Genomic DNA, 27,144 nt, shown 5'->3' with positions numbered 1-27,144 from the left:
TGTGGCCAAGGCTTCTGTGAGGAAGATGGGACCATGTTGCCAAGGTTTTGTCAGTAAGAAGGGATGCGTACTCTTGCCCCAGAGGGGGCTTGTGACTATGATCTACGGCAGACTGAGAAACGAAATGGAGATGAATTTCAACACCGATCCTGGGGGGCGAAACACGGGGGCCTTGGGAGAGTTGTGACTCTGTGCTCTGATTTTTGAGAGAGATTTAAAAAGTTAATCCAGGGGCGCCTGGGTGGCTTTATCGGTTGAGCGTCTGACCCTTAATTTTGGCTCAAGTCATAATCCTGGGGTCGTGAGATCAAGTCCCTCATCAGGCTCTGCACAGAGCATGAAGCCTGTGACATTCTCCCCCTCCCTTTCTCTCTCCCTCTCTCTCCCCAGCTCACGATTTCTCTAAAAAATAAAAAGTTAACCTGGCAAATTTAAAGGAATGTGCTTTTGTACAAAAGGTAAAACACTGATGAAGTACGTAAGGAGAGGGACGATCTATGACCCACGAATCCAATTCCTGAGGTGGATATTCTAGAAACTGTGTGGAATAAAGCTGAGCATTGCCAACATCAAGAAAACTGCGCTTTTTCTCTGTGCCCTTCCCCCCAAAGCTTTAGAGCTTTAATTACCTTTTCATCGGTGTTTCCTTACAGAGAAAATTCCACTCCTGGGCAGACCTTCGTAGCTGGCCTTCTCATGGGGCTGAGTTAACCCGCTTGTCCCCGGAGCCACGAAACACACGCGGTCCGCTAGCCCACTTGGCCCGCTTCGCGTGTGTGTCTGCCATGTTCAAGCTCCCACGCACGCGTGCCTAAGCTCCCAACCGGCACACCTACCTCTGGTTCATTCCTACTGGTCTCCCAACCGCGTGATCGGCATCAAAAACCCTTCTGCTGCTCTGAAGGCAGAACGTAAGACTCTTCTCTTCGGCAGAGGTGTCACTGTGCCAGCAGGCTGGGCCTTTCATTGTCAGGGCCGAAGTATATGCACACACATTCTCAGACAGGTCTGTTCTAAAACAGACTGACCCTCCACCAAACACCTCTAATAGAGCGGAATTGGAGTCTTGAAATATGGATTTTGTGCTTTGATGTGAGGCCAACAGCTGAGGAGAAAGCTTTGCACGTGGCCTCCTGGGCTTTCGGGAGGAGCTGTCCCTCCAGGAGGGAACACCAGCCTGACCACGCAGCCTGGAAGGCCCGGAGTCGGGAGGGGAGGTCATAATTGAAAACACATGAGGGGAAGAATGTCCACAAGGTCCCGGAGCGGCTCAGAGGACAGCCTTGGGGTTGGGGGGGGGGAGCGGAAAGTGGGAGATCCATGTATGTTTGTGCAGCTCCAGTGCATAAATATTTTGTTTCGTGTCTCACTCCAAAAGGCCCAAGTGCAAGAAAACATCCCCGTGCCGGAGACGCCCAGTGAGGACACCACAGGCCCGCGTGCATAGGTAAAAAGATGTATTTCAAAGTGGGAAACAGTTGTACGTTACAAAAGTCACGGTGAACCTTCAACGAAAATAAATAATCAAATAAAAAAAAATCAAACCAATCAAAGAAATAAAATCAAATAGTCAAACGTGGGACGTTGTTTCCCCGGGGCTGTCGGGCTACGTGGGGCCCGGCTCAGCAGACAGAGGGCTTCTTCGCCATTTGTTTTCTTTTCCTTTCTTCTAATAAGGAGACCACGTTCTAGAGAAACAAAAACAGATGAAGGTAATCCAAGGGTCCGGGGCTCTTTTATGTTAAAAGTACCACAAAATTAGCCTTGAAAATCACCAAGAGCATCCCAACCTGTCTGTCAAAAACTCTGGCCATTTCTAGGACACCTTTGCCGAACTGAAAGTGAAAACAACAAAGATTATACATATGCATGTGTGTGTGTGTGTGTATACGTATATACGTGTACATATATACGTATATATATATGTGCACGTATATACATATGTATATACGTATATAGGTATATATGCATATATATGTATATATTTCTCCTCCAGGGAAAGACTTTAGATAAAGAAGGAGTTATTTACCTCATTTTTTACACTTGCGTCTGCCCCTTTATCAAGAAGTAACTGGACTAACTCCTCGTGATTATTCAACACGGCCACCTGAGAAACAAAAGTCAGCGGGGTGTGAGAGAGGCCGCCCTCCCTGCGGAGGACGCGGCCGGCGGTCAGGGTGGACCCCGTGCAGGCGGGCCCGGAAAATCGGCCAGCCGATTTCTCCGGAAGGCAGAGCCAGCCAGGGCCACCGCGGCTTTGGGGCGAAGGTGAGCGCCAGGGACATGGAAGCAGAGTCTGCCTTTCTCCCCAAGAAGATGACACGAGAGAGAAACGCCAGGCGGGACCAGCACAGAAAGCAGCACGTCCTTTACTTTAACAGATCTGTTGGGACCCTGCAAAGGCCCAGGGGGCTGGGGCTGGTAATCCTTAAGGAAAGAGTTGTAGGAAGACAACAAAACTACTGTAGTGACCTTGTCATGCCTTCACTACAGGCCGGTGGGGAATACATACAGGCAGCCAAGGCCCAGGGCTCGCGCACGGCCGAATTCACCAGAATTGGCTAATTACAGAAGCGCCTCGCCTCCCAATGGCGCACACAAAGCCGGGCTGTTTTCTGAAGGGTGGCATACCATTAGAGGCGTCTTTCCGTCTTTATCCTTCATGTTCACATCCGCTCCCGCTTCGATCAGCAGAGAGGCTACCTTCTGGTTTCCTGAGACCGCAGACACCCTCATGAGCGGGGTCCATCCCGAGCCCGTGTCCGCAGCGTCTACCTTTATGCCAGAGGAAGAGCTGCCCTGAGTCCAGTCTCTTTTCCCTAAAAGCATTCATCAGAAACTTACAAAGGAATGGTGACTGACCCAACCCCCCTGCCCCCGAGTTGGAGAGCTGGTGAGGACTGAGACACGGGGAGGAGCAAGGGGACCGTGCCCACAGACCGCACACTCACATGCAGTGAGGTGCTGTGTTCAGGCACCTGTACAGGGTGCGGGGAGGCCCCGGGACCTCACACTGGTATCTTCATCTACATTTCGTTCAAATGGTTGAAAGACGGAATAGAAAAAATGAAGCGCCCCTGGGGCGCCTGGGTGGCTCAGTCGGTGAAGCGTCAGACTTTTTGGCTCAGGTCATGATCTCACCGTGAGTTCGAGTCCCACACGGACCTCTGTGCGGACAGCTCCGAGCCTGGAGCCTGCTTCGGATTCTGTGTCTCCTTCTCTCTCTGCCCCTCCCCCACCCTCTCCCCCCCCCCCCAAAATAAACATTAAAAAAAAAAATGTGTGTGTGTGTGCACAGACACGCACAAACACCCCTAACTGTGTTACGGAAGGATTACACAAAGATGTTAGTAAAACACTAGAATGGAATAACATAACCAGAAACTGCCAGTAAGTCCTGGGAACGCCGCAGGTTATTTGTATGTATGAGATTATCCTCTGCAACATCATTAGGATTTGCACCTCTTTGTCATGCAAATAACAAATAACCTTGGAGCAACAGACTCCATTATGTTTAAATAATAAAATAATCGCCTTGTTTTACATCGTGCTTTATGCGGTCTTCCGGTGAACGTTGACCCACATTTTCTCGTTTGGTTCTGAGGGTTAACTAGGGGTAGGTGCTTTTATTGATGCTTTACAAATGATGAAACCAAATCTCCGAGAAGTCAAACGCCTTTCCCGAGGTCACATGGCTCATTAAATGCGGAGATGGTTCCCCACACAAGTCAGCCACTGTTGGTATAAAATCATCATATTCCAGAAGGGTGGCCCCAATGCCCTGCTTGGCTCCCAGATCCCTCCTGTAGCCAAGTCACCCAAACAACGGGTGACCCCTCTGGCAAAAACACGGAGGCACTCATGTTGACATCATCTACCCGCCCTCCACCAGCCACGTAGAGATCTTCAGTGGACACATTCATGTAACTCCAGCGCTACAGAAAGAGAATTTACCCCCAATAAGTGTGCTCGTATCTGAAGCCCAGAAAGTCTATGTTTCCAAAACTACAGTATTTAAAGGATCATGGCGGAGACACGCCCTTCTTTCAGCAAAGGTTAACCTCCATTTTTAACTACAGACTTTTACTGGGACCAAAGCATGAGCAGAGTTCATCATAAACCAAACGAGGAGACTGAGGTTCTCACTACCACACAAGGCAGGTGGGGCCTGGCCCTGCCACCAAGGCCCACAGGCTAATCCTTCCGACCTCTTGTGCAGCTTTCTAAAACAAAGATAACAAGAAACGTAATAAAAAGGAATTACCTTAACGACTGAAGTTTTTCCTTCAAGGGGCCCCTTCCTCAGGCCACTGAAGGCATCAGCAGGGGCCAGTGAGACCCCACAATTAGGCCTGGGCTTCCCTCAAACACGCTTCAGGGACAAGCTGGAACAAATCTGCCCACATCTTCCAAGAGACATGACTTTTCCCAGTTTGGGTTTATTTTCCAGGTCAACGGTTTCAATTCTCAGTGCTCTCCGCCATCTGGCAATCTCAGTGAGGACAGCATTTTGTTTGCCACGATTCCTTACTTCCGGGCCTTGAAATTTTTATTTAACTTCTTTCCAGTCTTGCACTAAAGTTCTCAAAGTTATCAGCAATCACCATGATTGAGCTAATCCTTCTTCTTGACCTTCAAACAGCTACAGAAGTCCAAACAATGCCGATCCTCTTTGCTAAACCAAATTTGTACTTCCTGATAACATGAAAATACCAGAAGGATACCCACCTGCCTGCTTCAAGATAAAGGCCCTAGGAGCTGAAATGCTGTTTGTGACATGATCCCTTTGCTCTCTGGAAGGGTTTTGTGATGAAGAATCTTTAAAGCAACCCAAGAATAAAGAGAGTCTAATTCCAAGGGCAACAAAGAGCCCTATGGCTGTGAGGGTTCTTGACATCCTGTGTCTACGGCACCTAAGAGAGTCTCCAGTACGTGGCAGGTGCTCAGTAAAGTTTTGCTGACAGACCGAGTGAACAGATAATGACCGAATGAACAAAGGAACAACCAAAATGGAAGCATGGTCAAGTCCAGCTCTGGATTCATCAATTGTTTTGTTTTGTTTTTTCCTACACAAGACAAACCTCCATGACAATCTGAAGCTTCACTATCCTATCAATTCTACGGTGATCTCTTTTCCCAAGGCTTCCGGAACTTTCTCACTGAGAAGTCAGAGAACTTTCTGCAGCATTTCTAAGTTGAACTAATCAAGGGCATCCACATAAGACTCTGCTTCTCCTCAACCCTGTGGAACAGAGTTTCAAGGTCTTAAGGACACAGGTGTAGTTGACAAGGAAGATCCCGTACCTCACAGCCATCTTTTATCATCCACTCGATCACATTGCAGTGGCCTCCATCCGCGGCCCAGTGCAGAGCCGTACAGCCTCCTAGGTCTCTGGTCTCCCAAGAAGCACCGTGTCTTCGGAGATATTTCACCACATCCAGGTGTCCCGCATAGCACGCAAGCATCAGACTGCAACATATAGAAGCAGCAGCATTAGCTGTAAGTGCAGTTGCCAAACTCAGGTCCACATCTCACCCTCCACGGCTTAAACCAAGAAATCCTAACGTGAGTAGAAGAGCCCCGAAGGTTATTCATGTGAAATGTTGAAAAAGCCTTCAGACGTTGCACTAAATAAGTTGGACACAAAAGGCATATTTTATGATTCCATTTACGTGAAATGCCCAGAACAGGCAAACCCACAGGGATAGAACCGGAACATTAGCTGTTTCCAGGGGCTGGGGGAGAAGAAGTGGGGAGGGACTGCCAAGGAGTAGAGGGCTTCTTTCTGGGCTGATTGACAATGTTCTGGAATTATACAGTGGCAGGGGTTGCACAACTTTGTTAATACATTCTTTAAGTGCCGAATTTTAAAGGAGTGTGTGAATTATACTGCAATTACAAAAAAATAAAGTATCACTGTAACTGAGTAAGACATTGGATTTAAAAATATCCATGAGTCCATGAAGATATTCAAAAAAAATAGAGGGGAGAAAATAACTCCTTTGACATTATTGAAGATGGCTATTTGGCCAATTCCATACTCTAAATCTTGGTATTTAAAGAAAATAATTAAACATTTAGTCTGCCTTTGTAGAATGAAATGTAGACTATCCTCAGTTGATGAGGGAAAGCCCTTTTTCATAGAAGCCTGCCAGCTAATCAACATGGAAGGAATTACAGAATCAGGAAGTCACATTTTTGCAACTCCAAATTAAATAATTGATTTGGGCAGGGACCATCAGTGGATGGCAAAATTACTGGGTAAAAGGTTAAGGGAGCACAGGACACTCACGCCATGCCGAATGATCAGCCCGTCGATAATTTGCTGATTTCAGTGGGAAACCACATTTTTACAAAGAAGAGGTTTAGTCATTACACTTGAACCAAATGAGCAAACCTAGAATCACCAACTGTGGGCCAACATGCCTTCCTGATGGATAGTCACAACACTAGCTCTGAAAGTTAACCTGCACCTCATCAAGCCTTTAAACCTAATTTTAACTTCATTGGCAATAAAGGGACAAATGAACAAGGTGAACGCTGCCTCCACAAGTAGGAGACAACTAGGCAACTCAAGGACAGAGAGCATTCTATAGGATAACTGGTCTGGTCTCCTCAAAATGTCATTGCTAGGAGAAAAATAAAATATTTAAGCCAAAAAAAACATGGACAGAGGACCAGTCTAGAATAAAAGAGATTAAGCAGATAGGACAACCAGATGTCACGTATGAGCCTTAGTTGGATCATGGTCTTGCCCCATAGCCCCCTCCCCAATAAAGCCATGGTGACCTTTCGGAGGGCAAGTGAGGAGACCTGAATAAGTGACGGGAGCATCAGCGATGTCCAGGAATTCGTGTGAAGTGTCTTAGGTTATGCAGGTTGACGGCCTGGTTTTTAGGCAACTGAAACATTGAGGGGTAGAGGGTTATGGTGCCTACCAGCCTCGAAATAGTTAAAAGCTAATAAAAATGTAGACAGAGAAGCAAATACGGCTAAGATTCAACAACTGCCAAACCTAGGTGGTGAGTATATAGAAATTCATTCGTACTGTTCTTGCAACTTCGCTAAATGTTTGAACTTTTCAAAACAAAGAGTTGAGCGGGGGTGAGGGGGAGGAAGGTCTTCCCAAGAGGGCAATTCTACAAAGTCTCTGAGTGATAAAGACAATGTCCAGCTCTGAGACCCAAGCCTAGGCTGGGCTGGAACCAGACGTCCACACTTCTGTATCCTGATGCAGGCCTTCACTTCTTGGAGACTCCTGGAAGAGGGCCAGCGGGCCCTTGACCTGCCCAAGACGTGCGGGGCTTGCTGAGTACATAGACTGCCAATGCTTCATGCAGCTGTTTCAGGCTCCCTTTAGATGCATCGCTTTCCACAGAGAGTACATCAACTTACACTTTGGTCAACTGCATTCGAGTAACACGAGCCCATTTTATTCACCTACACCAGCACCACTAACATTTTTTTAATGTTTTATTTTTTGAGAGACAGAGAGAGAGAGAGAGCACACATGTGCACATAAGCGGCGGAGGGGCAGTGAGAGGGGGGACAGAGGATCCAGAGCAGGCTCTGCACTGACAGGCTGACGGCAGTGAGCCCCATGTGGGGCGCGAACCCACGGACCACGAGATCATGACCTGAGCTGAGGCCTGACCTCAACCGACTGAGCCACCCAGGTGCCCCTACTATCATTTTTCAATGAACAATATGACAATACGCTTGTAATTTTTATTACTAGCAGTTCTGCATGTTAGCTTTTTGATTTTTTCTGCTATGAATTGTCATTTTGTGTAAACTGCTCTTTTTTACTGTGTATCTTTGGGGGGGGGGGGTTGTATGTGGATCTTCTCTGGATTAAAGATGCCAGTCATTTCTCTATAATGTATTTGCAAATCTTTCCCCCGGACTATCCTTAACTTTGTCATTAAGCTTTTTTAAAAGGTGTTAGGTGCTTTTAATCTTCTCCTTAGGGACTTATATACATCTATGATTTTGCCTTTCCCATTGCAAGATCTGATAGATATATACTGTGTTTTCTATGGTTCTGTTTTTTACATTTAATTCTTTTTTAATTTTTTTTAATGTTTATTCATTTTTGAGAGAGAGAGAGAGAAAGAGACAGAGACAGAGTGCAAGCAGGGGAGGGGCAGAGAGAAGGAGACACAGAATCCAAAGCAGGTTCCAGGCTCTGAGCTGTCAGCACAGAGCCCGATGCGGGGCTCGAATCCACGAACTGTGAGATCATGACCTGAGCCAAAGTCGGACGCTTAACCAACTGAGCCACCCAGGTGCCCTTTACATTTAATTCTTAATTCATCTGGAATTTATTTGGGTGCATGGCTATATAAGGCCAGAATTTAATTTTTCTTCAAATAGCTTTTTCTAACATGTTCCTCATTAGGCTGTGTTGCCCCCATCATCATAAACTTCTTACATCCATGGGGACCTATTTCTATTTCACACTATAGATCTTTGTTTCCAAGTATTTATGCCAGGATCATACTACATTAATTACTATAACTTTATAAGGCATTTTAATAACTGTCCAAAGTCTTGCCACACTTCTCTCCAACAAAGGTAATGGCTGTTGTCGTCCCTTCGTTCTTCCAGGTGAATCACAAAACCATTTTGATGGGCTCCCAAGAATAATTCCTTGTGAGGCTATACTGGGTCAATATATTATTAATCTGGGAAAAACTGAAAATTTTACAGGATCCAGTCTTGCCATCCTAGCATATGGAATATGTCCCTGTTTTTTAAACTTTTAGATCTCTCAGTACTTTTTATAGGCTTTGAATACAAATTTCTCACTTTCCTTAGATACTTTTATTCTATTTTGCTTCCCTCATTATATTTATTAACTGGTTATTGCTGTTATTTAAGACGATTTCTTCCTTTATCTTGTAGCTGGCCCCTTTACCGAACCTCCTTATCAAGTCCAAGTATTTGAAAGCTGATTCTCTTGGGGACTGCAAGGAAGGTGCAGAACTCTTACTCCATTTCATATCTCGCCAGACTGATCGGTGTTCCAGAATACCGATCACGAAGTAACATACAATGTGTAGTTACCAGATGCCAAAGCACCGTTCTATGCATTTCATATATGCATATATGCACTTGTTAAGGGCTCACAATTCTCGAAGTACTTCTGTTACCCTTATCTTGTAGACGGGGAAATTGAGGTCAGAGAGGTTAAGTAACCTGCTCAATGTCCTACGCCCGAACATAGAGGAATCTGGATTTGACATCAAGCTATCTGGCTCTCACCCACTCTCGTGGGCTTCACTACTAAGTTTTAAAAGGAATCTGTCAATACTGAGAAGGATACCAACTGACCGTCTTCCACGATACACAACTTGGTGTGATGGAATCAAAGGACTCACTTCATCAGCAGAGGCAGGTCCTCTCATGTACCAGACACTATGACAGGACTGAAAGCATCCTGCACTTTAAAAAAAATTTTTTTAATGTTTATTTATTTTTGAGACAGAGAGAGACAGAGCATGAACGGGGGAGGGGCAGAGAGAGAGGGAGACACAGAATCGGAAGCAGGCTCCAAGCTCTGAGCCATCAGCCCAGAGCCCGACGCGGGGCTCGAACTTACGGACCGCGAGATCGTGACCTGAGCTGAAGTCGGACGCTTAACCGACTGTGCCACCCAGGCGCCCCAGCATCCTGCACTTTAAAGACGAAGATACTTTAACTAGTAAAGGGGCCGAGCTGCACCAAATTTTTGTTTTGTGTCTACACATACACAGGTTTTCACCTTTGGTCTACTAACAGGAAGCATTATATTAAGAAATTTCCTAATCTAGACCTCCTTACCCTCCTGCATGATCCTCTGAGTTGGGATGGAAGAGACATCAATACCTGTGTACATATCAACACGTGAGCAGCTTTCTTTGTATCAGACTTTAGCAGTCAGGTTATCCTCTGTAACTTTCCAACTTCCTCTCTGCTCTGGAAAAGTTCAAAGTCATCGGTACCTAAAATCTGAGCAAGCTTATGGGTAGAACCGTCAAGCCACAGAACCTGTGCTGGAGGTAAGCCTTTAATAATTTTCTCATGTCTTCCATGGATATTGGTTGTTGCAGATTTTCTGCACCTTGGGTTGGTTTTGGTCATGTAAATTTTCTCAGGAAAGGTATCATCGAAAAGATAGTTTCCATGAAATTTTCAACTCTACTACCATAGACACAAGTGCACCATTTTCTTTTTACATGGAGATTTCCTCTATCGCCACTATTACGGACCCTTCCAAAATTCTATTTATTCTTCTTAAATTTCCAAAAGATCTTCTAACTATGGCTATGTACCATTTCAAAATTCTAATTTTTCTCAGATTTGTAATAAATTGGTCCATTTTCTTGTGTAGCTTTTTTTATGCAGCAGCTTGCGTTTTTTTGCTCTTACGTTATTCAACGATCTTTCTATTTTCTTTTTTTTTAACTTTATTTTTTAGAGAGAAAGCACAAGCAGGGGAGGGGCAGAGAGAGACAGAGAGACAGAGAGAGAGAGAGAGAGAGAGAGAGAGAGAGAGAGAGAGAGAGAGAGAATCTTAAGCAGGCTCCACACTCAACGCAGAGCCCGATGCAGGGCTCAACCTCACGACCCTGGGATCACGACCTGAGCCGAAACCAAGAATCAGACAGACGCTCAAGTGACTGAGCCACCCAGGTGCCCCAAACAATCCTTCAGTTTTCTGATCAACTTCTCCTTTTCTTTCCTCTTTCCTACCTCTCAAGGTCCGTATTTTCTTTAAGTTGGTATTATTCTTTTTCAAACTTCTTGAGTTGAAGGCTTAATTCCAAATTAACCCAAGGGTTACTCAGAAAACTTTTTAACTTTTTAAGGGATTTTTTTAAGCATTCCTTAAAATCCATTACTGTGTGTGTTCATAGCCTGTAGTGGGTTAGGCTTTCTGAGCTTAGGAATTGCTATTTTTCCCTTGTGGCCCACCAAAGGTGACCAGTGTTTTGTAGCCACCCTTAAGACACTAGTCTGTAGGGCACACACCTTTGAGCTGCACTCTGATGTGACTCTAAGCTCCTTGAGCAAAGCCCTTGCGTTTTCCACACCGTTCTACCCGACAAATACGGGTTGCTTAGAATTAATCAGTTAATTAAACCTAATCGCTAGAACGGTGATTATTTTTAAGTCCTTGTAGAACATTCTTTTATCTCTCTAAATATAGGTTGCCAAGTTGCACGATCTTTTCGAAAACTTCTCCCACACTGCACCCCGAGCTTTTGCCGCACAAAGTTCTTGGGTCGTATCTTTGACTGAGGGTACGTGCATTATAATTTGTGGCCCATAAACACCCTGCTGAACGAAGGAATGAGTATACCAATGAACAAGCCAGCCTTTGTCATCGACATCTTTCAGTTGGGATACAGTCCTGTTGAAAGAAGCTGCATCAAATATTTGGGTTGGATCAAAAACCCGCTGGGCACAAGCCTAGTCACACAAGTCGGGGGACATCTCAGGGCACGTTAGCCACCTACCTGTCCTTGCCACTCCCGTTCTTCAGATTCACATCTGTGCCATTAGAAACGAGGATTTTCACAAGCCTAAAGGAGACAAATTTGAATGTCACTAGATCTGTAGCTTTGATGGGTAGGAACCCACGATGATGCACTAACCATAAACAGCACTACATTTAAGACCCATCTCCATACTTTCTTCTCTATCTTCAGAGGCCAGCTGGCTTCGAAGGCAGGAGGTTTTTAAACCAGAAAACTACCCCTTCAACACCAAAAAAAAGGGGGAGGGGGAGTCTATCCCTCACATGAACTATTCATTGGGAACAAAGTATATCACATGAAACACATTATACTATCAAACTAATCCACTGTCACTTTAATGACCCTTTTAAATAGATTTTCGAACGGCAGCATTTGATAAAATATAGGTCTTTTTTTCCAAAATGGGCACTTAAGTAGTTCAATATAAACATGATTGAAAAATAGGCTATTCGTATTTATGCTTCTGCGTGGCATAGAGATAATGGAGTGTGTCAGTGAAAATTATATCTTAGCAACCTATCAGGAAAGTTGGTTTTCCAGAATCAATATCCCTTCCGCTTTATTTTTTTCTAACGAAATTCAAATTCCAATAACCAGTTTTCCTGGGACATATAAAATATATTAGAAAATACAATTAAGTGACTACCTCTCTTCCTCACCATAGGATTTATACATTTTTACATGGCCTCCTGCTTGTTGTAGAACTTCGTGATTAAGACGGCTGAGGGGCGCCTGGGTGACTCAGTCGGTTGAGCATCTGACTTTGGCTCAGGTCACGATCTCACAGTTCGTGAGTTCGAACCCCACATCGGACTCTCTGCTGTCAGCGCAGAGCCCGCTTCGGATCCTCTGTCCCCACCTCTCTCTCTCTCTCCCTCCGTCCCTCTCTCTCTCTCTCGCTGCCCCTCCCCCACTCGCTCACACACATGCTCCCTCTCTCAAAAATAAACAAAAAGAAAACACACATAAAGGCATAAAAAAACACATTAAAAAAAGAAAAATAAATAAATAAAAAGTTAAAAAAGGAAAAAAACACAGCTTAGTTTTTGTTCCGCCCTTACATGGCACGGTTTTGGAAAGGGAGAAGAAGTGGGGTTCCTGCATGCTCTGTTCCCTCCCTGCCCATATTCTGACCGGAGCCTTTGGGGAAAGACAAATGTTCAACCACTCAGAGATACGAGAGGAGGAGCCCCACCTGGTATATCCTTTCTGGGCAGCGACCATCAGGGCGGTAAAGCCAAACTTATTGGGAACATCCACCTTAACGTTTCTTGGGAAAAACACGGAGAAAAGAGATTAACGTGCTTGGCATGGCTCCCTGGAGAGTCACCGCTGATGTCTCGCGCAGGGCACAGGTGGCCACAATGATTCACTTTCCCAAAAATTCCGATTTCTTCGGGGCCATTAAGTTTCTGTGGTCTTCAACTGCCCTGCCTAATATTTTAAAAGGATTCAAAGGCACAAGGAGAGAAAAGTGTTGTGATTTCACTTAGACTAAGCAATCCCTTCAACTCAGAACCATGATGCCACCAGATGGGACACTCTATGAGGAGTACCTCCCCCGCCTATAGCAGGGGACACGGTCTTCGGTTCAGACACTGGTCCACCACGAGCCTACACTGGGGGAGACATGCTTTCCCATCTCACCTAACGGACAAGAAACGCTGCCACTGAAGGAGGAAAGCAGAGCTCTTAAATACCAGTTTAGAAGCCTTGGCTTTTTGTGGGATACCTCTCTTCTCCAACTTAAGAGCCCTACTCGCAAATGACCTGTCTTCTCACACACTCCAAACTATTGATACTCAAAAAGAATCTAAGTTACATCGTCCCCTTTGCATTAGGAGGCAGCCTCAACGTCCCATCGGTAGCCACTGTATTGGCTACCTTTCTTTGAGCGTTTTACCAACCTTTTGAATAAGAAACAGCTGATGTCATGATTCCTTAATTTCATCAGGAATGAGATAAATATGGGCACCTTGGGGGTGAAAGGTGCCTAAACGCTATGGCAGAGAAGCCAGAGTCAGAAATTATTTCTGGGAAAGAACACAGGACACCCAGACTTCTCATTTTCATCTTCAATTTTCATTAGATAATTATAAAATATAGGATTTACACGGGGCATAAAGGTCATCTTTATTAACTATGCTGAATCACACTAGTCACCGGAGATCAACTTTGGAGCAATGTCGAAGGCATGGAAAATCTGGGGGAAGTAAGTGTGATTTTACGCACTTGCTGGGCATTAAAAATTAAAAAAAAAAAAAAATTTAAGGCAGATTTCTCTCACCCTCCTTGAAGTATTCGAACCAGCAAATCTTCATCATTCACACTGACAGCTCGATGAAAGTGCTCATTACTTATGGGTTCTCCTGAACAAAGAAGATGGAAAGCAGTCATCCAAAATCACAGAGAGAAGATTCATCCTGGCTACCTCCCCCGCCGCCCCCCACCCAGTGGACTGGAGTGGATGCTCACACGTTCACCTCCAAGAAGGCACTTGGCTATTCCGTTAAGTAGATCTTCGGTTTCCTATTGAACTTCTTTTACTGAAAAAGACCTTGTTTCTGTAGATTAAGAACATTTAGATGGTCCTAAGGACCGGGGATAGTCTCGAGTTCTAAGAGTATTACTTTGTGAGTGTGGTTTTGATATGTGAAAATAATGCTTTCAGATTTCCTAAGACTTAATACACGCCTCTTATGAGCCAGGAAAAGCCCCACTATCGTCACAATATGGTTTTGTTTGCCAAAGAGTCACTAAACTGCTTGAAGAAACAATAAAAATAAATTGCTTCGATATAGGGGCGCCTGGGTGGCTGCGTCGGTTAAGCGTTCGACTCTTGGGTTTAGCTCAGGTCATGATCTCACGATTCGGGAGTTCAAGCCTCACGTCGGACTCTATGCTAACAGGGCGGAGCCTGCTTGGGATTCTCTCTCCCTCTCTCTCTGCCCCTCCCATGTTCTCTCTCTCTCTCTCTCTCAAAAATAAATTTTAAAAAATAAAACCTTTAAAACAAATCTGCTTTAAATTGCTTTGATACTTGAAATCCTAAATTTCAGTTCTTCCCAAGAATGTAACATTCAGGTTGGCCCGGTCTCTCCCGAGCTTCCGGGGGCAGGAAGGGCTCATTCACAGAGGGGGACCGCCGTGAGAAAGCCCGATTGTGGGGGAGAGCCTGCCAAGTGGAGAAGAGCGAGGAAGAGGGTTCTGCAAAATACTCAAGGCACAACGGGAAGTGGGGCAGAAGGGAGGGCGTCCCTCTGTGCTGGAGAACAGGAACTCCTCAGAGAGGAGAAAAGGCTTGAAGTTCAGAAATGAGCAGAGTGGGAGGAAAAAGGACCAGGTGAGGGAAGCCCATCTTTCAAGGCATTTGTTCCACGACTTGACTTGTTTCACATGGACGTCCTAATTGTGTGAACACTTACGCTTAAATGAGACACAAGGGAGGCACTCAGAACAGCACCTGGCACCCGGTTAATATCCAACACGGGTCTGTGGTCGAGCTGGTGGCATTAGGGCGTGGCGGCTGCCCTTATGCGGCACAGCCCCACCATGCTCTTCTGCCTACGCCCAGCCCCCTACACGCACTTAGCACCTGACCCAGATGGGTACCGAGTTGATAATCCCCAGTTCCGGCAGCTCAAAGGTCTCATTCATTCATTCATTCATTCAACAAACGTTCATTAAGTAACTCACACGTCCGGTCTTGACACTGACCAGAGAGAACAAGACAAGCACGTTCCCCTCCCTTTAGTATCCTAAACCCTAAAACACCCACCCCCTACACTGCACCCCAGACTGCTTCCTGGGGCCCACCCACCACCTCACCGCCCTCTCTGCAGAGGCCCCCTGCGCATCGCTGCCCAGTGGGAAGTAAAACTCCCTGCTCCTGCTCCTTATGGTAGAAAAACTCTGTGGGATGTCAGCTCCTGGGCACTGGAGCCACTTTCCTACCGGTTTCCTTGGAGGATTTTTGCTGGGAAACCGGGGACAGAAGAATGTAGGGATCACTATCAGAGTGACCTTTTAACTGATACCCTTTCTTCTGGTAAAAATAAAGTTAAGCCAAGTTAAAACCGTTCTGAAATAACAATTTTGTCTGCTAGAGCTTGCCAATCTCCTAAAGATTTTTTTTAGCCACATTGTACTTCCTTTTCATCATTCCGCACATATTTTTAGGCCAAAAGCTTCAAATAAAAGTATCGTGATAAAATGTCAAGGGACAGGACCTACCGCTGTCCCCGGGTCTTCCCAGGAAGATCATGGCTAGCCTGGGGGTTCCACCTGGGGGCTAGGGAAGGGAGCAGGGTTTTGTACACCCTCCCCATGCCCCCAGAGGGCATTCGGCAAAGTCTGGAGACGTTTTTTTGTTGTCACATCTGTTGGCTAGAGGCCAGGAATGCCGACAAACATCCTACAGCACACAGGATGACAATGATCCAGCCCCCAAATGTCAAAAGTGCCAATGTTGAGAAACTCTGGGCTAGAGTAATATGGACTTCAAGTGATCTATTAGGTGACCCATCCATACTTGAGTAGACAAACCCATGGAAGGTTTCCCTCTCTTCTTCAGATAGGAGAAGAAGAGCAGGAGGCAACTGTGCATCTGCTACCCCACCAAATAGCCCCCCTCCTGTGACTCTCAAACTTCAATCCCCACTTAAAATACAAAAACAAGCAATTTGCATAGACTCATCCAGAAGAACACAGGAAGCTCATCCTAGTCCTACTGACTTTTAGAATATGGCATCCTAACTCAAATCCTACTGAGTAAGCTCTACCTAGGACTCGACACAAGGCTTCCTAGACTCTTCTTCAGAACACACAATGGAGGGCCAGGAAGGCTGAGCAAGTTGTCCAAGGTCCAGCAGGTAGGAGTGGGCAACATCGGACCTCAAAACGAGTCTTTTCACAAGGCCACGCTCCTTCCTCGGGTGGGAGGTAGCTGACCAAGCCATCGCATGCTTCCAATCGTATTAAACCTTGAATATAAGCAGACTTCTTAAATAAACAACTATGATCCCCCTCACAAAGTGTTCGATGAAAGGGAATGCCAGAGACTAAAACGCTCCAGAAAAGTGCTAACTTCTTGAGATTTTAAAGAAAGCTCTAAAAGCACTCGCGGTATCCCAGCATATTGATGCACCGACCGCCTCCAATCGGCATCATCTGTCTGACATGACCTGTACAGCTGTCCCAGTAGGGGGCACCCCCTGGTGCGTCCTACCCACAAAGCCCCGCAGCGTGCAAATATCCGGAAATGGAAGAAGCTCATTTTGGGCTTAGAAGCTTGAGTGCTGCGTGCAGCCAAGACTGGAGTACTTTGAGAGTAGGACATAATTTAAATGAACGTATCGCCTAGTCCGGGTTCTGCAAGAGGTAACCAGTGCCCTCGTAACTTGATCTGAAAACAAAAGGACGTCTCACGGAAGAGAAGGAACACAGCAAAATTGTTCATCATTCCTTGCTGAGTTTCATTCAGCAAAAGGAAGCAAGAACCATCATTAGGGGCATAAAAAACTATCATCCGCAGCGTTAACTCATTCACCCGTCTCAGAAAACTGCCAGGAAGGCAAAGAGCTTCTGAGGGTTCGCACCAGACGTGAATCAACCAAGGAATGGAACAGTCCCGGTTTATGCGAACTTGACAGAGAAACAGAAATGAAAAGGCTCATGTTCGCAGTGCAGAGCATTTCTATCTCCCCCCATAAACGGGAGTCCCTCCCCCCCCCCCAAAAAAAAGGAAATTCCAGGTGAGCCAAATGTTCTACTCCTCCTACCCTTGAATCCTTAAAGACATTGTGGGCCTGGCCCAAGGGATTGCCATCAGTCAAGTGCAATTGACCATAAAGAAGGCAGGCTTTGGGGCGCCTGAGTGGCACAGTCGCTTAAGCGTCCGACTTCAGCCGGGTCACGATCTCGCGGTCCGTGAGTTCGAGCCCCGCGTCAGGCTCTGAGCTGATGGTTCAGAGCCTGGAGCCTGTTTCCGATTCTGTGTCTCCCTCTCTCTCAGTCCCTCCCCAGCTCACACTCTGTCTCTGTCTCTCTCAAAAATAAATAAATGTCGGGGCGCCTGGGTGGCGCAGTCGGTTAAGCGTCCGACTTCAGCCGGGTCACGATCTCGCGGTCCGTGAGTTCGAGCCCCGTGTCGGGCTCTGGGCTGATGTCTCGGAGCCTGGAGCCTGTTTCCGATTCTGTGTCTCCCTCTCTCTCTGCCCCTCCCCCGTTCATGCTGTGTCTCTCTCTGTCCCAAAAATAAATAAACGTTGAAAAAAAAAAATTAAAAAAAAAAAAATAAAGAAGGCAGGCTTTGCCTCTGTGGGCTTGTTTAGCTAATGTTTACCCTGAGTGTTGCGATGACAAACACACAGACACAGAATGGATACTGCCCGTGGGGAGGATGTCCGGGAATGCTCACCTACGCTGGACGGAACTCATCAGGCAGCACCACATGAGGGGCCACCCAGGAGGAGAAGGCAGAAAGCCATCGCCCTGTTCTGTAAAAGGGTCATTCGGCTACACATAATGCCAGCAGATATCACAACGGGGGAACACCTTTCTTGGTGGAATTTAAGTCTCTATTAGAAGCAGTGAATAAATGATGAGCTCATTGGAGGAGATATTTGCCAATTAGCAAGCAGCAGCTGTTTTTCTCTTTTTAAGGGCCCAACTGATTAAAATTGCATGCCTCATTTAAGCAAGAGTCTCGTGTACTTTACCTGGAATTCAAAAAAAAAAAAAAAAAAGCTGAGCATCCTTTATTCAAACAAAGTACATGCTTTTGCGACTCATTAAAACACTTTCAAACTAAATGCAAATGATCAGCCCACAGAAGCATTTTTACTGGTTTTGTAGAATATTCACATTTGTAATTCTTTGTTTAGCATGATCTGCCCTCCTGGAGGGAGTCTGCTGTGGGTGTTATAAATATAATAATAGTACAGGAGAGCAGCAGCCAGCAGGAAGACGGTACCTGACCCTCGTCACCCAGGAGAGCCCCCGAGGCCGCGTCTGGGCTGCAGCACTGCGCTGTGACCTGACAGAGAAATGCTCCGCAAGCCCCAGTACCCCGGTCATCACCAGGAACCACATCTCCGTCACGCCTGGTCCCCGCAGCAGGTCTTGTCTAATGACCCATGGAAGCCATGGACTGCAGTGACAGATGCCCTGGACTACTGGACCAGCTCTCCGTGGCCGCCTCTCGGGAGCCAGCTTGGCAAGAAGGCGGCACAATCCCCATCAGCTGAAAGGGACTAAGGTTTCTGCCCTTCCTAAAGAGCTCCCAATGGTACCCAAACACCCCGTCAATTCTGGCCACAAGGCCCAGAAGCCCCTGCCCTGACGCGATATGACGAAAGATGCCAGTGCCACCCGAGGTTCACCGTGGCGGGTCCTGCGTCCTGTTCACCCTCACCTTGCCGGTTCACGTGGACTCGCCCCAGCCAGGGGGGAAACACGCCCATCTCCCGAGAGACGCGAGGGTGAACTGAGACAATTAGTGTTTCTCCTCATCCTAATCCTGCCCCTGGGCCTTTCCACCCACCGCCCATCCACCCATTTGTTGTGGACTTCTACATGCTGGATGGGTAGACAGGACTTCTAAGACTCCAGATGGTACTTTTAATATGCTAGATGGGGGGCACCTGGGTGGCTCAGTCGGTTAAGCGTCCAACTTCAGCTTGGGTCATGATCTCGCAGTCCATGAGTTCGAGCCCCGCGTCGGGCTCTGTGCTGACGGCTCGGAGCCTGGGGCCTGTTTCAAATTCTGTGTCTCCCTCTCTCTCTGCCCCTCCCCTGCTCACGCTCTTTCTCTGTCTCAAAAATAAATAAAAACATTTAAAAACAATTCACTATGCGAGATGGGCCTCTACATGCTAGATGACCGTCCCATCCCAGCCTCCTTTCAGAAGCACACAAGTTGGTGGGAGACAAAGAGGATGAAAAATACATAAAATAAGATGCAGAGTGTTATCAGAAGCGGTGAGATGAAGCTGTGTGCTGAGGGAGGCTCATGGCAGACGGTGGGGAGCACGAGGAACCACCCAGGCTCTACCTGTGGAGCGGGCTCAGCAGGCAGGAGGGGAAGGGGTGCCAGGAACGGGGGGCTCCAAGGTGGGAACGCTCCAGAGAGAAGGGGCGAAGGCAGTGGGGTGTGGGGGTGGCCTGTGGGCGGCTGGGGAGAGAGGACGGCGGGGAGCATGCTGGCCCAGCATCCCCTACAGAGACTCTATTCAAACAGCAGGTTCCTTGGCTAACCTTCCTCCCGTCCCTGCTCCTCCCTTCCCCGTGCCTGCCCTCAACACAGCAGAGGCCACGCTCTGCCTCCTTTCTTTCCCCTAAAAGCTCCAGGAGCAACCGGACCCCCACATGAAGAAAATGCTTCCGTGGCCACCACATTAAGGACGAGCCCTCTTTCCGGACCTGTGTCTCTGTAACTGACCATTTCCCTTCCAAAGTCTCCTCTGAAATTCTGGGCCTTCTCAGTGAGCGGAGCACCTTGGGGGAGGTACAGGACTCACGGCTGTCACTAAATTCTCAGTTTGCCAAGCTAAGACCCTAGTCCCCCAGTGCCTTGTTTGCAAATGAAGATCTTAGAGGCTCACTACCTGAATCATATATATATATATGATATGATATATATATATATAATATATACGTACGTGTGTGTGCGTGTACACAAACATGCCAAATGCAATATTCACTAAGACTTTAAAGTAACTTTTACGAGGGGCACCTGGGTGGGTCAGTTAAGCATCTGACTCTTGATTTCAGTTCAGGTCATGATCCCACCAGCCTATGAGTTCAAGCCCCACATCAGGCTCTGTGCTGACAGCATGGAGCCTGCTTGGGGTTCATTCTCTCTCTCTCTCTCTCTCTCTCTCTCTCTCTGCCCCTCCCTGCTCATGCTCTCTCTCTCAAAGTGAATACATTTAAATTACTTTTACTCACAAGAGGAAGATTTTCTTCGTGCAACTCAAAAAAGATGTGTGTTTTCAGCGAGCAGGCCACGAAGAACATTCCTGACCATTTTCATCTTTACCACACACACATCTTTAAAACGTTTTAAAGTGGCAATCACAGAGGGGCGCCTGGGTGGCTCAGTCAGTTAAGCCTCCAACCCTTGACTTCGGCTCAGGTCACGATCTCGTGGTTTGTGAGTTGGGGCCCCGTGGGGGGCTCTGCGCTAACAGAGCAGAGCCCGCTTGGGATTCTTTCCCTCCCTCTCACTCTTCCCCTCCCCCACTCGCTCTCTCTCAAAATAAATTAAAAAAAATCATTCATTCACTCATTCATTCATAATAAAAAAAAAAAAAAATCACCGATCACAGAAAATATTCACACCCTCAAACGTGACCTGGGGAAAGGACGCGCTGGTCAGAGGCGGCACAACCCGCCCCACCTGTGGAAGCCACGCTCTTCAGTCTTCCTCACTCACGGCATCACCGGAAATCAGATGTGTGTGTCAAGACGTAGAACTGAAATTGTCCAAAACGGACAAACCGCTTTGGAGACCTCCTCCGCTGAAGACACCCAAACAGGCAGCCTGTTTCTCAGCCCACACCCCTGCGGCCCACTTCCCAAGACAGGGGACCCCACCCTTTGGTACTGAATGTGCACTCACAGGGCGGTGCCGGCCCCAGCACGGTTCTCCCCATTTGTCAAAGCACAAGCCGACTTCCCTCAACGCGCCGGCCAGGCCCGGCCCATAAACAATGTCGTCCCGGTGTTCAAAAGTGGACCCGTGTCTGTTTCCAGGAAGGCCGGGCAACAGGCCGGATCTTTTTACTGCCGCACCGCTTATCGTCTTCGCTGACTTTTAGGTAAATGAGTTCCGCGTGCGTGTACTCACTGGTCGTAGATACCGAGACCACCGGGCTGTACTCATATTCTCCAGAGGGGCTGGTGACCTTCAGCCGAAATCTGTACAGCGTGCGTGGTTCCAGACCCTCCACAACATGCTTTGTCGCATATCCCCTAGAGGAGAGGAGACACGCATCATGATGATACCAGGTGATCGAATCGGCACGCTCTGAGAATCCCTAAAAGACCAAGCAGAAGTGCTTTGTGAACGCGGGCGGCATCTACTACGACCCCATCTTGGTTGTGGTCGGTCTCCAAGGCTAGACCGCGAGGGCCCTGAGGGCAAAGGACAGGTCACGCATCCATCCTTCCCCACCCTGCCCAAATCGTAGAATCGGGAGCAAACACATGATTTTTTTGCTTTAAGCACAACTACTAAGTTTGGGGGCGGTTCGTTACACAGCAAGGGGTAACTGATACACATCAACAAAGAAGAAACGATAAGGAAGACAGTGAAGAAATGATACCAACAGCATTAAGAAAAAAACATTGGAGGGGAGGACCCGGGTGGCTCAGTCGGTGAAGCATCCGACTTAGGCTCAGGTCGTGATCTCGCTCAGGTCCATGAGCTCTGTGCTCACAGCTCAGAGCCTGGATCCTGCTCCGGATTCTGTGTCTCCCTCTCTCTGCCCCTCCCCGGCTCACGCTCCATGTTTCTCTCAAAAATAAATAAACGTCAAAAAAAAATGTTTAATAAAAAAATCTGAATTAAGAATCCAAGAAAACAGAAGGGTTGAAAGTCGGTATAAATATATTTGCCATCAAAGTGAAAGCTCTAAAACCAAGGTAAATATTCAGAAAAACCGCATGGTCCAAAGATCATCGTCGTCACCACCTAAAATGTATCAGGCTGGCACATGGTCTCAAGAGTTAAGTGGATTTTGTCATTAGGTGAACGTAAAGCCATATCTATAGGTACGTGAATCAGAAAATGAACCCTGGCTTTGTGGCACATGAAAAGACCTTTAGGAGCTCAAATTGAATATAATACCCCAGCTTCGGTGGAATTCGATGTCAAGGGTCAAAGACTCAACATAGTTGAGCCAAAATGAAGCCAAAAGTGCCCCCGATAAAACCCAATGTTGCCAAATATCGTAAGGTCGCCCTGAAGCGAGCAGCTCCTTCGTAACCCCTGGAAAGAGAAATTACACAACTGTTCTGAAAGCAGGAGTTACTGAGCACATTAATGGAAGGCTGGAGGCTCTCGCTTCCATCGAGAGGACCCCAAGGAGAGCACCTGACACACACAGGGGCCCAGGGACACCGCTGCCGGTGGCCGTACTCCACAAGGACCGCAGCCCAGCCGCGGGGGGGGGACTAGCAGAGGCCGCGCAGCAAGCCTGTGGGAGAAGCATAACTTCCCACGGCCCAGGCGCAGTACCTAAACAGACAAAACAATCTAGAGGAAAGCATAACGCACACCCATATTTTCGTTATCAGTCAATAAGCAAATATTTGACACAGCAGCTCAGCAAACATGGAACGTGAGGAACAAGATCCCAGGGGCGTCTGGGCAGCTCAGTCGGTTAAGCGTCTGACTTTTGATTTCGGCTCAGGTCATGATCTCACGGTTTGTGGGTTCAAGCCCTGTGCTGGGCTCTGCACTGAGCTGGAGTCCGCTTGGGATTCCTCTCCCTCTCTTTCTCTGCCCCTCCCCTACTCGTGTTGTCTCTGTCTAGAAAGAAAAGAAAAGAGAAAGGAAAATAAAACAGAAAAGAAAAAAGGAGGAAGGAAGGAAGAGAGGAAGGAAGAGAGGAAGGGAGGGAGGGAGGGAGGGAAGGAGGGAGGGAGGAGGGAGGGAGGGAGAGGGGAGGGAGGAAAAGAAAAAAAGGAAAGAAAAAAGAAAAGAAACCAAATACTGGAACACCTAAGGACTCAGTTGCCAGACTTGCCGTTTCTCTGTGCTCCCCCCACCCACCCCAGCTCCAATCCAGCCTCCTGTTGGCGACTCTGAAATTCATTTCTGTAGCCCTGACCCTCCCGCAGCCCAATCTCCCCAGCTGCTCCGATGTCTCCACCTCCAGCCCATGTCCCAACTGAGCTCTGCTCCTCCCCGTCTTCCCATCTTTGTGGCCCAACGCCTCGGTGCCATCAGCAGAAGACTGGATCACCGTTCCCCAGTATTCGGTGCCCTCCCGAGGGTTCCGTAACCCTGTCCTGCTGAACCCAGACATAGCTGTAGGATCTGCTTCCAGCAATGAAGCAGAAGCAGGAGTGAAACGTGTCATTCTGGGCGGAAGCTTCCAGAAACAGCGTGCCCTGGCCTCTGCCCACTGCCACAGTGACTGTCAACAGTCAGGCAGAGGCGGCTCCGTCAGCCCAGGCGGATGTGGGAGGAGGACAGCGTGGAAGGGAGCCACGGCCGACACAGTGGGGATTTCGTGCGGGGAAATAAACTGTTGTCCAAAGCACAGAGGTTCTGAGGTTTCACGCCGCACAGCTCTCATGTCCCAGAGGTGCAGACACAGCTTCAGCCCCCTTGAAGCCGCTCCTTCCTTCCCGTGTCGTATCTGAGCCACCAGCAAAGACTTCCAGTCTGTCTTTAGAACCATCCTGAGTCCAACCACTTCTCACACTCTGTTCCATCATCCCCCCACCTCACTTAGGGCAAGAGCACCTCCCTGAAGCCTGTTCCCGCCTCAGCAACCAGGGTGATTGTCGGAAAGCATCTGCCAGGCCGCCCCTCCTCAGATTAATGGTCTCCACTGGCTTTCCCGTCTCTCGGGGTAAAAGCCACAGCTCTGTCCGGCCCACGGACCCCGGTGACTACCTGCCATCGTCTCGCTGACCTCACGCTACGTGGCTCTCCTCACTCACTCCACTCCTCAGTGTTCCTGGACCATGCATACCAGGCACAGGCCCATCTCATTTGCTCTTTCCTTTGCCTGGAATGTTCTTTCAGATCCTCGCAAGGCTCCGGACATCCCTCCCTTCTTACCCAGATGTTACCTTCTCAGGGAAGCCTTCTTTACCTCTGCTCCAAACCCCCAACTTCCCCTATGCTTTTTCTCCTTGCACTTATCACCATCTGACCTACCCTCTATTTTCACTTCTGTCTCTTATTTATTGTTTTTCTGAGCATGAGGGAGGAAAGGGTGTCTCTCTGTTCAGTGCGCATCCCCAGCATCCAGAACGATGTCTGGCCCACAGTAGATACTCATTAATACACGCTGACTGACTGAATGAAATGCATGATAACCATGAATGAATGATTCATGAACAAAATGCACAGTTGCCATAGGAATTTAGAGGGGTAGACAATAGGCTAGTAAAGTGTTGTTCAGTCCAGGTTGAGTCTGACTGTGAGGAAGAAAGGGAGGGGCAGGGAGATTGGTCCGATCAGGGAAAACAGCTGACCACGATGCAGGAGAAGTCAAGGCCTATTCAAAGGACAGTAAACAGATCTCACTGGAAGATTCGTGCTCAGAAACGAGAGACAACCAGAAAGGCAGGTTCAGGCCAACTGCGAAAGGCATCGTCTGAAGAGCTGGACCTTCATCCTTCCAGAAATGGAGACTCCACGGAAGGGAATTTGAAAAAAGCAAGATTAACAAAGCTAACCTAGCAAGACAGAAGGGAAGGATAAAAGGCCAGAAGAAAGGGCAAGAGGCCAATGCCGTCAGCAAATGTGCTAGATGGTCGTAGGACCTGGAGACGAATGGTCCAGGAGATAGAGCTGGCACCCTCGTGGCGGGGAAGTGCCACAGTATCATCAGGGGAAGCAGAGGCGGGGTGGGGGGGGGGAGCATCTGCAAAGGGAAATCTCACAAAACTGGGTAACTGGCTGTGAGGACAGCCCACGTCAAAGAGGACACCAGCACTGGCTGGCCGTGAACGGGAACGGACACTGACAAGTCAAAAAGAAGTTCTCAAATCCATCATTCCAAGGTCAGATATTCGAAACCGCTTTTTTGAAGTCCGGCCTTGCCAGCTTTAAGGACACCGAGAGAAAGTATAATGGAGCAAAAGAGGTCAAGATTAACACAGTCTGATTCTGCCACCTAGCGTCAGGCTTTGGCATCAGTCCTCCGAGGGAAGGCAAGCATTTCAGAAGGCTCTTGGGGGTGGCGGTTGGAAGGCCTCGCTGTGAGCTCCGCAATGTCAGGACCTCGTCCGGGTGAATCCCGCAGCCAGACAGCACTCAGGTCCCCGGGGGAAACAGACACCTCCGCCTGGAAACCAGGGCGCGTGGCTGCGGTCTCGCTGGGGACATTCTCTACCTGGCCACCCCGCAAGGGAGACCAGAGCAAGTAGAGACATATCCAGCAGGGCCCCACTTGCCCAAGTGCAAGTGTGTGTGAGGGAAACGGGGTGGGGGGGAGGGGATGAAGTCTTTTCCTTTCTCCATACAAATCACTTCTAATATCAGAATTCATGCATTTAGGGGCGCCTGGGTGGCTCAGTCGGTTGAGCGTCCGACTTCAGCTCAGGTCAGGATCTCCTGGTTCGTGAGTTCGAGTCCCACGTCGGGCTCTGTGCTGACGGCTCAGAGCCTGGAGCCTGCTTCGGGTTCTATGTCTCCCTCTCTCCCTGCCCCTCCCCGACTCGCACTCTGTGTTGCTCTCAAAAATAAACATTAAAAAAAGAATTCATGCTTTTAGATGGAAACTACCTGATCGAGAATAACACACGACCTGACGTAATTAAAAGAACATTTTTAAGTAGTCGGGCGAGGAATTATTTTCAGATTAACTGCATTTCAGATAAATGCGTCTGGGGGTTGTTTTCTGGGATGTTTTTTTGGTTGGTTTTTTGGGGGGGTTGTTTTATTTTTGTTTTAGATACAAAGAATTGTTCATTAAATCTCAGGGCTATCATCAGTCAGGGCAGTGGAAGGCTCTGTGAATACCTCGCATGCTCATGATGCCACCTTGAGGAAAGGCTAGCAACATGCTGGAGCCAGTCTGTCCCTTCACCAGGCCAGTGCCAGCATCCTGACTGTGAGGCTGTGCTAAAGTTTCCCATAGCCTTAGCCCCGGGGAAACGGGCCAGAGATACACAGGATCTTCCTGTGTTACTGCTTACGACCGGATACGAAATCTACAATGACCTCAAAATTCATTTCAGTTCCAAACCCTATAATTATCTCATGTTTGGTACACCTAACATAGTCATTTTGCAAGTGGCAAAGCTGTCAAAGGAATAAGAGTTGAAATGCAGACTAAGAAATAAAGGACTTCCTGATTGCCCCCAAGGGATGTTCATTTACTAACTCGTGCGACAGATATTTAGAGCACCCACTGTGTGTCAGGGCTCCACTGCCTAGGAACTGGGGGACAGGGTGTTAAGCAAGCAGAAATCTTTCCTGCCTCTCATGGAGTTTAAATACTGGTGGGGAGACAAAATGAACATGCAAACTGGACAAAGCCAGCAGAGCCCAATGTCGTAAGACACAAGCAATCAAGTCCTGACAGAGGGGATGGCTGGGTGGAAGGACTGCCACTTTGGATGACCTTTGGGGAGGGGACACTTGACCTGACGTTTGCGTGGTGTGAAGGAACCAGCCATACGAGAACAGAAGGAAATGCCTTCAAAGAAAAGGTAACGAGAAAGGCCCTGACCCGGGAACCGGCATGGCCTGGAAAGAGCGAACAAAGGACAGCGATGTGTCAGGTGGTCCAGAAGGCATCCAGGGTAGACCTGGGGGCCCAGCCGCCATCTCCAAACCCAGCAGCCTGACGGAACCTCCTCTCAGATTCTCTTGATTCCGTCTCTACGTTTCAGAGTTTTAAAATATACCATTAGAATATTACAGAG

General features: G+C 47.8%; 1 protein-coding gene across 3 annotated transcripts in view; it reads right to left on the bottom strand.

Annotated features, from left to right (window-relative positions):
- Positions 1-1,440: 1,440 nt before the first annotated feature.
- The window catches only part of FANK1 (fibronectin type III and ankyrin repeat domains 1), a 107,355-nt gene continuing 81,651 nt past the window's right edge, over positions 1,441-27,144 (bottom strand). For 2 of the 3 annotated variants that reach the window (XM_053207583.1, XM_053207584.1), the window contains exons 3-11: positions 21,377-21,501; positions 13,814-13,895; positions 12,722-12,796; positions 11,506-11,571; positions 5,305-5,470; positions 2,632-2,775; positions 2,030-2,107; positions 1,791-1,835; positions 1,441-1,688 (exon numbers count right to left, since the gene is read on the bottom strand). In XM_053207583.1, coding sequence (XP_053063558.1) covers positions 1,623-1,688; positions 1,791-1,835; positions 2,030-2,107; positions 2,632-2,775; positions 5,305-5,470; positions 11,506-11,571; positions 12,722-12,796; positions 13,814-13,895; positions 21,377-21,501 — 847 coding nt within the window. In that variant the 3' untranslated portion in view covers positions 1,441-1,622. The remainder of the gene's footprint in view (positions 1,689-1,790; positions 1,836-2,029; positions 2,108-2,631; positions 2,776-5,304; positions 5,471-11,505; positions 11,572-12,721; positions 12,797-13,813; positions 13,896-21,376; positions 21,502-27,144) is intronic. The other variant, XM_053207585.1, reaches the window with a different exon arrangement.

This window comes from Acinonyx jubatus, chromosome D2 (genome assembly GCF_027475565.1).
Source record: "Acinonyx jubatus isolate Ajub_Pintada_27869175 chromosome D2, VMU_Ajub_asm_v1.0, whole genome shotgun sequence".
Taxonomy (NCBI): Eukaryota; Metazoa; Chordata; class Mammalia; order Carnivora; family Felidae; genus Acinonyx; species Acinonyx jubatus.
The sequence above is the reverse complement of the archived record's forward strand: the minus strand, read 5'-3'. Positions and strand labels throughout refer to the sequence as shown.